The sequence below is a fragment of the Vigna unguiculata genome, chromosome 7, assembly GCF_004118075.2.
Source record: "Vigna unguiculata cultivar IT97K-499-35 chromosome 7, ASM411807v1, whole genome shotgun sequence".
Classification (NCBI taxonomy): domain Eukaryota; kingdom Viridiplantae; phylum Streptophyta; class Magnoliopsida; order Fabales; family Fabaceae; genus Vigna; species Vigna unguiculata.
The window spans coordinates 37,766,244-37,777,976 of NC_040285.1; the positions used below are offsets into that span (position 1 = coordinate 37,766,244).

The following is an 11,733-nucleotide window of genomic DNA, read 5'->3' on the forward strand; positions in this document are numbered from 1 at the left end:
ATTATCTTTTGTCGTGAACAACACCTCCATTCTCCATTTTTCGTTGCACTCTTGAGCGGGAGAAGAATAAGAGAAAAGTAAAACATAAGTTTGGTGGGAAGCTTGTTTATTCTAAAAACATTTATGGGTTACATAAAATAGTGCCTTCACCATACACGAAAAAACGTTAGTGATTATTTTGTTGTACTTGTACATAAAGTTTCATTTACCAGGTATCATAATAAGGTAAAAGGTCAGTGTCCGAGTAACAAGAAATAAGAAGCATGATATTCATAATTATATCCAAATATCGACATCTCTTGTTGATGAACGAGTTAAAGTTTATAGAATAGGTCTAAATTAACCAGGCATTTTTAGTTTCCTTTTTCCTTGAATGATGGCGACACAAAAGTTTGAATCTACAAACCTAATTAACAAATCTACTAACTTATGACTCCACAATAATTGATTAAACAAACACGTATAGTTTATGGCCATGTTGGCTTTTGGTGTTTTGACTAAAAAGTTTCTAAATAGGTGAAAATGAGTTGCATGAAGCACCATGTTTGATATTCTTCCGTGCACTTATAAACTCCTAAATTAGTTTTGGTCGTTCACCTACACAATAATAATTGGAATCTGATTATAATGGAGCAGGAAGAAGAAGAAGCACGTTGAATAATAAAAATATAAAGAGAGGGTCACTTCATGTATTAAATGGGATACATTGACATTATTCATCTATAAAGTCCATACCTTAGACTTTGCTCAACCTAATCAGTCAAACATCATAATTGCCGTGGGTTAACCTAATGCTTAATTATGTTCTAATCATCATTATAATTCTCACGTTCTTCAATTTTAGACTCAATGTCGTTAACTGTCACTTTGTTTCAACTACCAGATTAATTGTATTTATTGGTTTGCATGCAATGCTCGAACTTCGAATTAGGACTTCATAATAGTGGTCTTTTCTCAAGAGGGTTCGTTTTCTTTTAAGGGAAAGGAACCAAAACATCAATAAAATAATATTTTTAATAAATAAAAAATGGATAAATAAAAAATTAAAATAAAGTGTTTCAGGTACAGGGACTTAATACCTATCTAAAACATTCAACTTGTCTTATTTCTCTTTTTTTGCTGTAGTTTTTTTCGCGTGATCTCTTTTTTTCTTTTCCGTTCGACTATCCAGACGATTGGAGATACCTATCCGTTTGGGTGAATGCAATTAATACTATAATAAATGCAAAATAAAAAAGTTCTTATTAACTTACCTTGAATTCTTATTTATAGTATTTAATATGAGTTCCTAATTAAGATTTTCTTAATCATGATCCATTTATTTTTTAAACTTGATTACTGATATATTTTACTTTAGTTTACCGTGTTGAAAACTAGAAATGAGAACATAAGAAAAAATTATTCATATTTTTACTCAATGGGGTTGGTTACAGAGGAAAATGATATGCAAATGGAAAATGTCGGAAGTCAAAAAGGAAATTAATTTCCTGCGTCGTAGGTATCAACAAGTGTCTGGTTTCTTTTCGATCGTTTTGCAACAAATCTATTCAGTTTTTGTCTCTGTGTCGAATATTTGTATATAATTGAGTTTCAAATTTATTATTGCATGAGCAATGATTCTTAATAGTTTCTAAAAATAAATAAGGGACAATTATAGGACTCGTTTTATGTTTTTAAATATATTATACTATTGGGAAATTTTTGTTGATGTCATTAAATACTGTTTAACTGACTCAACAAAAATGAGTTTAACAACTTTATTAGAGTGCATCGTTGAAGATGTATATTAATTTTATTTTGTATTTTAAAACATGACAACTGTTTTGGTCACAGTTGTCTTTTTAATTTGAATTATTTGACGATGATTTTTTTAATATAATGATAAGAAACACTTTTTAAAACTTTTACAATTTTATATCAACGAAAGATCGTGTATTTTACAATATTTAATAATTGTACGTGGCTGTTAAAAGTTGCAATGGGATAATACAAACGATAAAATAATTGTTAGGTAAAATTTGCTCATAGCATCGTCATGTCTGTAAAAAAAATGTGGTTCACACGTAATATAAATGTATAATGAAAGTTTATGCAATTTCTGTTAAATGTTATTTGTTAACTTCTTTTACCTAATATTAAGATGTATTTATGTGAAGCAGTAAAGAAACAGTTGCATTAAAAAAGAATTTTTGATCATAAGTTGAAAAATAATTCAAATATCTGTTCAAAGGAAAGCTAAATAAGTTATAAATAAGATAAACAACTCAAACTCTAATTTAATATTTTTTTTACTTTAAAAAATATTTAGAAATGTATAAATTTAGTTATTTTAAATAAATTTTGTTATTTATTTTAAATTTTAAATGTGTGTATTAATTAACATTGAAATATGAAGATGTCAAATGATATAAAGAACTCAAATATAATCCAAAAATCACGAAATACGTTTGAAATATCAAATAAATTTAAATATAAATTAGGACGACTAATATACAAGACTATTTTGAAATAACTAAATTAATATAAAATTAAAAAAAAAACTAATTTAAATTTTACTTAATTTAATTAAAGGACAAAAATAGATATAATAATTTTTAATTATGTTGAAGTTTGAAATGAATTGGTTCGACTTGGATGATTTAATTTGTTAACGAAGAGAGATCACCTTATGTTATTGCAACCCATATTAAATATTATATTCATATATAAATTTTGTTATTAAACTGTAAAATCGTAATTTTGTTATCACAGTGATTATTCAAGTCAAATTTTAAAACAAATTAAATCATAATAATAAAATAATAAAAACTTTTCTGTTTTAAAACAATTTGAAAAATATATATACATCGATTTATATAAAGAAAGTAATAAATAATATTTTATCAGTATAAAAATGTTAAAGGAGGGATAAAATTACAAGAAAAAAAGTATATAATTGCATGAACAAAGCTTTTACTTCACCATAATCTAAAAGATTGTAATAGATGATGAAGAAAAAATGGTTAATTGGTTGTTTGTTTATGCTGAAAGTGAAAGAAAGAACTCGTTCCTACGAAACCCAGAGAGTGAAAGCGAAGGCTCCAAACATGCATTAAACGTCGTCCACAAAATTTTTTCTTTTTAATTGCATGCCATCTAAAATAATTAGACTTATAAAGTAAATATAATTCCACTAATTTAAAAATTTGAGTATAATTTAAAATTAAGTTTTTTAATATTTTTTCACAAATCAATCAATATAAATATTCAAAAAAATCAAAGTTGATATTCCATCTTATATTTATTTTTTTAAATTGTAATTTAATTATATATTAATATGTTAATTTTTGACTTAAATACCTTTTTGGTACTCATTTTCGTAGTGTTTGTTGCGAATGGTCCTCATTTTCACATAATGTTTAAAATGGTCCTTATCTTTACGAATGTTTAGAATGGTCCTCACTTTTGCAATTTGTGTTTTATTTGATCCTTTTCTGTAACGCCGTATAAATCATTAACGGAGCATTATACATGTGGCACGATTTGTATTAGGGTGTATTACGTAGTGGCTTAATCAGATATTTGGGGATAAATAAGTGAGCTAGGATTTTGGTAGAGAATGTTTGGGCAATTGGTGAGTTTTGACAATCTTGTTGCTCAATTCCCAATTGGTATTGCCGCAATCTTCTTCTTCCTGCAATCTCATTATATAGGTATGTTACGGTCCCAACATCGGAAATCGACAAACAAACCAACTAAAATAATATCCCACTGAACCCCACCTACAGACATAACTACACAAAATCATGGAAGTAATTTAGAAACCATGCAGAACATCACAACAATTGAAAGATAAACAAACCCAAAAATAGAATTACGAAAATCCTAACCCACGACCAGAAAACCCTGAACCCACTTACCTCGTTGATGATGATTAACTAGAAAATTGAAATGAAGAGTGCAACTGCAATCCAATGATGAAATGGCAAGTATTAGCCGTTTCCTCTGCAAAGAAAGACGAAGATAAAGAAATTTCCCTAATTACAAAATTTCCCCTAAATTACAGAATTAATGTTAATTAGCCACTTGTACAGTACACGTAACACACCCTAATACAAACCGTGACACCTGTACAATGTTCCGTTAATGATCTAAACGGCGTTACAGAAAAGAACCAAATAAAACACGAATTGCGAAAATGAGGACCATTTTAAACATTCAGTAAAAATGAGGACCATTTTAAACATTCTGTGAAAATGAGGATCATCCGTAACAAACACTACGAAAATGAGGACCAAAAAGGTATTTAAGCCTTAATTTTTTAATAAATATATGTAATAATTATTAAAAATCAAACATACTTAATTATATTAATCAATTATAAGTTCAAAGGAAATTATGATTACTAAAATTAAAAAAATTAAAAAAATTCGTTACATCAACAATAGAAAATTTATTTATTATATTACTCTATTGTTTTTCGACTTTTTAATTTATGTTAAATTAAAACCGATCTATATTAACAGAAAGCACATTCCTATTCTGTATTATACGAGGAACCATTTTTCTTCCGACATCATTGACTCATTTTATTTTCCATCGAATTATTTTCAAAAGTGAGAAATATATTTTAGCAGGTGAGAGCTAATTCTTAATTGAGACATATGTGAAGGAAATTATATTATAATAAATATTAATACTAATACTAAATACATATACAAATATAACCATTTAAATAATAACTAAATATACTAAATATAACCATTTAAAAACTGATTAAATATTTTTTTTTATAAATAATCATGTGCGGGTTGTGTGAGTTATTGGATTGAAAGGTGTAGTTCAATTATCGAGATGAGCCACAATTTCTGGATGTGAGACCCCTTTCTCTATTTTAAACTCTGTCCTAAAGAGGGGTTGGGCCTAGCCATTTAAGGGTCCAAGTTCAGCCCACTTTAGACCCCCAAGACCCCCTCACAGTCACTTACCCTTCATTTTGCCACTTTTACAGAAAATAGTCTTCTTTGTGTCTATGGTGCTGAAGCAGAAAGCTCTGCTAGGACTTAAACAAGTTCCTTGATTTCCATAACTAAAACATCTTTCTACCACATAAGTTGATTCCTTCCCTTGCTTCTTTTTGTTTTCAGCTCCTAAGTTCTGGTCCTACCTTAATCTCTATCAAATCTAAGTTATTTTCGTGCTCGTGCGTTTGTTTTCAGCTCATTAAGCTGTTCTTGGTCCTGGTTCTCTTCCACCAAGAGTCCTTTAAGAACGTTTAGCTCCACTCGAGGTAAGAGAAGCTAGAGTTTATGTTTTTTTAAAGTTATTATGCTTTCTATATAGGCATCAGATTTATGTGACAGAAAGCACCTTGTAATTTAACTGTTGCTGGACAAGGTGTATCATTTCTGTACTTTTATTGGTATAGTATCTGACTGTATTTAATATTTATCCTTTTAAGGGTATGTTGTTTTCTGTACATAGTTTCCTTGGTTGAAATTTTAGATGTTGATTGTTGCCCGCATTGAATCATTGACATTAGATACTTTTATTTATTTGTTGAGATTTTATTCATGAAAATAGTTTGCCTTTGGTCTCAATCTCTAAAGACTTGGGTTTATGTTGAAGTATGAACTAAGTAAAATTGTTTTTTTTTTAAAACATTTGTGGATTGATATCTTGTTTAAATTATTCTTTTATTGAAAATTTCCCATGTGCAGGATTTGTAGAAAATAATTTAAGGTGTTAATGCTTACATTAAAAATGGCATGTCCCTTGACAATTTTCATATTGCATCGAGTACATTTTATGTTTTGTAAAAATTAAAAATCTAGATAAAAGTATAAATGTGAGGAGTATTCCCTTCTGGGTAAATTATATTTTGGTTAAAAAAATTTTAAATTATTATATATGTAACTATTTTCATCAGAGTAAACTAGTTTGATGAGAACAGAATACATTGTTGTAAAAGACATTATTTTGTTGCAAGTGTTATCATGAATCCATACATGTATTGATTTTCAGACCTGTTACTTTTTTCTTCATCTCATAATTAGTAATGTCTTTCCTCTTCTAGTAAAGGTCAATATATATATATATATATATATATATATATATATATATATATATATATAATAAATATTCTTTTAGTTTTCTGATAAAATTTTAATCATTTTGTTACATTTTAGAATACCAATATCTTTGATCCTTGTATAAGAATAAATGACAATAATTTTTATTCTCATTATTATAAAAGAAAAATGTTTATTTTTAAATGCATTAATTACCAATTACCAATTTAACATAATTTGTTCAAAGTCTTTCACATGCAAGTTTAATAATGGGTTTTAATTTTATATGCTACTGTCAAATATTATTAAAACTATTTATATATTTGTAAGTTTAAAACAAATGTCAGATTTTCAATGATAATACATGTTTTTTTTAAGTCATTCTTATGAAACTCAGGTAGGAGACGCTGTGTTGACTGTTGTTTGTTTCATGATGGTTTTCTTTAATTTTCCCTTACTCAATATAGATGATCATGCCTGTTTGTATGCTTTAATGAGATTGATAATGAAAATGTTGATATGGAAAGCATGACTTGTTTTGTGGTTGGTGGTGGAATGGCATGAAAATTGAATTCTTGAGATGGCATGTGAAAATTTGTTGGTAAAAGAGTTTCAAGGGAAACTCTTGGTAATGGTAGTTAGTGTATACCTTGATATAGGAGATGTCTAGATAAAGGAAGGTATCTTGAACTCTAATTATCGTTCACGCTCACATTGATCTATGTGGTGAGAGTGGCAGGAGGTCCTAGTCTTGGGACATATTGGGCCTAAGACATTAGAGGATTAACCCTGTGTGTGGTTGGGTGATAACCCCTTGCGTCTAAACTCTGCAGAGTTTAGAAACCAACACAGGTGCATACTTCCTTTAGAATTCTACATCAAGAGTATGATCCGGATACTGAGTTGTAGAGTCTTGCAATTGTTTGCTTTCACATGATTTGGGTGCCTACTGTTTTGTTTGATTATAACCTGTTTTATCATTTGGTTGCTTGATAACATGTTAAAATATTTTACTCTAGCTTACCCTTTCACTTTTGTCTGTTCCTTGCTTTGCTTTCTCTTTTGCAATGATCACCAATTTATTGGTGTGAGCATATGTGGAAACCCTTAGTAGAACTCAGGATGGTAAAGATGCTGCTGTGTAGAGTGGTCCCCTTAGTTTGGGTTATGGCTCCCTGTTGACCCACTTTTTGAAGAACTCTTGTTTATTTAGATTCCTTGCTCTATGAGCAATCTTTTGTAAAACAATAGTACCCTTGTGTCCTTTTTATGACAATTGTGATGTGCCTAAACTTTTATTATGGATAACTGTAATAATCAATACATGTATGCTTCATGATATGTGCTCTTTTACATTATAATTATGTGATGTTTAATTTTTAGTAGACTACTCTATTTAAAATGAGATGTCACACTGGATACAAAATATAACTGTGAAAAAAAAAACCTATCGCAAAAAACTAAACAATTTTATTTTACTTTTATAAAACAATAGTCGCGATTACAGTTTTGACATAACAAAGGTAACTGTAAACATGTTCTTTATTTATACTTATATATCGGAGAATATATATTTTTTGTGTATCCAAATTTTATTCTCATATGATATTTTATAAGATAATTATTAACATTTAAAAAAATATATAATGTTAATTGATTTTCAGAAGTAATTACTCTCTCAAAAATATCTTGTATAAGATTGTTACATGTTTTATTATTATTATTATATTTATAATTTCTATTCAAACTTTCGGCTATTTTTTATCACTTCATTATTTTTCTCTAATATATTAATTTAATTAATTAAATGTATTACTAACTTATAATAAAACGCCTATGTTTACTTAATTAATATAATAAAAAAAGTTTTTTGTGTACAACTTAAAGCGAATTGTATAATTTAATTTTGAATTATTTAACTAAAAATACTAATTTAGATTAAAATTTTAACAAATTATTTAACTATATTGTTATTATAATTCAGTTGGGACACGATATTTAGCACAAAATATCTAAGTAAAATTTTTTATTTTTTTTTTACTTTTTTTATCTGAAAAAACACAATAATTTTTGTTATTATAATTCAGTTGGGACACGTTGGTGGCACACTAAGCCCATGGGTGAGGTAGTTAGTTAGAGAAAGGAGTAAGGAGAGAGAAAATTTGGGATAAAAAAGGAGAGGAAGAAGCACAACAAAAAATCACATTCACAACAACGGTGGTGAAATAAGGAAGCAAGAGTATAATCATATTCATGGCGGTCACAACCTCTTCTCTCGCAATCAACATTCATTCTTATAAATATAAGAGCAACCTTCACACAACATAACAAAGGAAACTACCAAAATTCGCATCTGTCATTGTATTTGCCTTACACATCAGCCACACTCAATCTCTTGCTTCATTCCCAAACCTCTTCTTTCCCTCAACTTCGTAGAAGGAGAACTTTTCCCCCTCTTTTTTTATCGCCACTTCTCTCTGCAAAGAATGCAAAAAGGTTTCAAAAAGCTTTCTTAGCTTCAACAAAATGCGATCCCCTTCTTGTAAGATTCCCACTTCCTTTCCACCCTTCTTTTTCAATTCCGCCGATGCTTCTTTCCCCTTTTTAAGTCATTCTCTGCGTAAAGGTGCTCGCTTTTTGTTCTCTTGTTTCGTTTTTTTCATCTGGGTATGTCTCCTCTTCCCCCCTTAACTTTTTTTTGAAGGTACTTTTCTTTTCTATCTAATGTTTTTGCTCTCACTTGGACTTAATGGGTTCAGGGGGTGCACCCTTTTTCTAAGTTGCTGTGTTTCTCACTGTAAATGCAAATTCCTTGATTTCTGACACAGAATTTGAAATTAATGATTCCGTTTAATTTATCACTTTTGTTGATGTTTGTAACAGTTTGTTAGATTCGATTAGCTTTGTTTTTTTTTTTCTTTTCAAAAAAGAAATATATTTGTTGTTGTGGAGGGGGTGTGTATGTTTCGCTTTTGGACCTTTGTGTTTATGATATTGACCCCCTGTTTCAACAAGCATTATGTGGGGTCCAGCTAACTGGGAATATGGGCATGAAGATAAAATTCCCCAATTTTATGAGCACCCAAACGGAAAATTTGACCTTTTCTAGATATGCTTCTCGATGTTGCTGATATGCATTTTTTTTGTTTCTTTACTTGCATGTGGGTTTCATTTCCAGAATTTCTGAAGGAAAGTTACATGGTCTGGAGTTTGGTTTGGACAACCAATCTAGAATTTCCTTGGAGTGTAGCAGTTAGTTGTGGTATTAAAGATGGGGGATCACTTTGAGTTACTGGTCGATCGATTGCTTACTGAATCCACATTAGAAGCTGCAATTGAAAGCAGGAATAAGTCTATGTTGGCTGCATCCTCAGCAGTGAATGACGCGAAAATTGATCTCAATTTGATGAAGGTGGGTATGGATGATATAAAATTTCCCGGGAAGCTGGTCGAATGCAGGATATGTCATGATGACGATGAAGATACAAATATGGAGACACCATGCTCTTGTTGTGGTAGTTTGAAGGTTAGTTAATTTCCTAGTATATTCATAATCATTTGCTTTGATAGTTGAAGTGATTGAGTATATTCATAATCTGTTGTGATGAACACTAAATTTAGTGATTTTAACTGGTTTGTTATTTATAAATGCTAAAAGTTATTTGTGTGCTTGTAATTCAGTCACACGGGTTGCTTTTATAGAGGCATTATTTGGTATGAAAATAAGGAGTAATTTCTGGATTTAGTGATGAAATTTTCATTTAGCTCATACGAACATTTATGCTTCCATTGATTTTTTTTGCAGTACGCTCACCGTAGATGTATACAACGATGGTGTAATGAGAAGGGTGACACCACCTGTGAGATATGCCACCAGGTAAACTTAAATATGTTCTCATCCCTAATTCTCATACTCTTTCTGCATACTTGGCATCGTCTCAATTATTTGGGTTTCACGTGTTGTTAGATGTGATATCTTTCACCTAATTTTGGTTGATTGGTTATTTTGACTATGTTGTAAATTTCAGCAATTCAAGCCTGACAAATGATTAACATGTTTTTTTTTTTAATTGGGGATTTCACTATATTGTGAATTCAGCAATTCAGGCCTGGTTATACTGCTCCTCCACCACTATTTCAGTTTGGACGTATTCCAATGAGTTTCAGGTAGCGTTCATGTAAAAAAATTCTTACTCTTCTCTCCACAAGTTAATCTGCGAACCTTGTTTTTGTATTTGCATTTTCCAATGTGCTCCCACGATGTTTATGTCAGGGGGAATTGGGAGATTTCAAGAAGAGACTTGAATAGTACACATTTGGTTAGCATGGTCCCCACTGATCAAAACATTACTACTTCTAACTATGATCAGTATTCAGCCTCTGCTGCAGGAAGTTTGATTTGCTGTCGTTCAATTGCTGTCATTGTAACATCTCTTGTCTCTTTTATGCATGTTTCATGCCACTATGCCCTTACTCCTACTGATTGTGACATTTCCAATCTCTGTTTCTCGTGCAGTTCATGGTTCTTCTGATTTTAAGACACACACTTCCCCTTGTAATTAGTGGAAATAAGGAGTATTCTTTCCCACTCTTTTTGGTACGTTTTGCATAACTCCACTTGTAACTTTAACAAGCGCATAGATAGTGCTCGTACTTACCAGGTTTTGTTCATTTTACTGGAGTTTAATAGCTGTTGTTGTTTCGGACTGTGGGAGTTGTTCTTCCAATATACTTCATGGTTAGAGCAGTGGCATTAATTCAGCGCCATCGGAGACAGCATCGAGTAAGTCTCTGCCATGGATCAACCTCTTGTCTCTTTCCCATGTTTTACTATATCACATGAATCTGATATTTTTACTTGTTGTAATAAGGAGCATCTTAATGCCTTGGCCATTTCATCTGACGATGAAAGCGAGCAAGCAGATTTGCAGCCTCAGCCTCAGCCTCATATCATACATGTACTGTAAAATACTGTAGCTGGTAACCACTTGAAGTAATTGGAGGATGAAAAGCTCTTGGTTTAAGATGCTGCACTTTGTCTTCTAATTTTTTTTCATGTAAATTAGACGGAGACAAGTTTCTTGAGAACCTGGAGTTTGCTTAGGATGGGGACACTGAAATTCAGATGTTCGTAGAAGGAGGCATGGCATGCCACTCGTGTTACCTACTCCCTCTGCTATAGTTACTCTTCGGAAAGTCTTGGGAACAACAAGTTATACATTTACATTACTGCTTTTTTACTGATTGGAATTGTTCAGATGTACAGATAGAAATTTATAATTATACAGAAAATATATGTTTAGATTTAACAAACGCATGGCATGTATATATTGCAATCAATGATTGGTATGTACTTTTGGGGCATTAATTTCATTATAGGGTGCTAGTTTTGTCTATCATGATTTTCATGTTACTTGTAGATTATTAATTCAGGAAAAGCCATAGAAAATGACATTGTATATGTAGTAATATTCCCATGGCATCCTTGTTAGTCACTAGTTGAAACTCATGATCCAGGGTCTTGATATGTGCGTCGCACTCCTTTTCAATTCTCGAATAGTCGATAGACCCTTGTTCTATTGATTTCTTAGTATTGTCACATTCAAGTCCTAATCGGTCATTGTAACCTTGGTCTGCTTTCATTTTTCCTTCAGTCCTTCGTAACCAAACAATACTTACCAAG

At 30.7% G+C, this 11,733-nt stretch overlaps 1 protein-coding gene across 5 annotated transcripts; it reads left to right on the forward strand.

Moving 5' to 3' along the window:
* The first annotated feature begins 8,179 nt into the window (after nucleotides 1-8,179).
* Nucleotides 8,180-11,423, forward strand: LOC114190540. 5 transcript variants are annotated; one of them, XM_028079469.1, is made up of 9 exons: nucleotides 8,180-8,592; nucleotides 9,229-9,576; nucleotides 9,856-9,927; nucleotides 10,150-10,217; nucleotides 10,324-10,474; nucleotides 10,567-10,647; nucleotides 10,741-10,833; nucleotides 10,922-11,008; nucleotides 11,117-11,423. In XM_028079469.1, the coding sequence occupies exons 2-9, from the start codon at nucleotides 9,322-9,324 to the stop codon at nucleotides 11,183-11,185; spliced, it is 876 nt and encodes a 291-aa protein (XP_027935270.1). In that variant the 5' UTR covers nucleotides 8,180-8,592; nucleotides 9,229-9,321; the 3' UTR covers nucleotides 11,186-11,423. The 5 variants fall into 5 exon arrangements, with proteins under 5 accessions (XP_027935270.1, XP_027935274.1, XP_027935273.1 ...); XM_028079470.1 differs by lacking the exon at nucleotides 8,180-8,592 and adding an exon at nucleotides 8,610-8,717; XM_028079471.1 differs by lacking the exon at nucleotides 8,180-8,592 and adding an exon at nucleotides 8,612-8,754.
* Nucleotides 11,424-11,733: the final 310 nt, after the last annotated feature.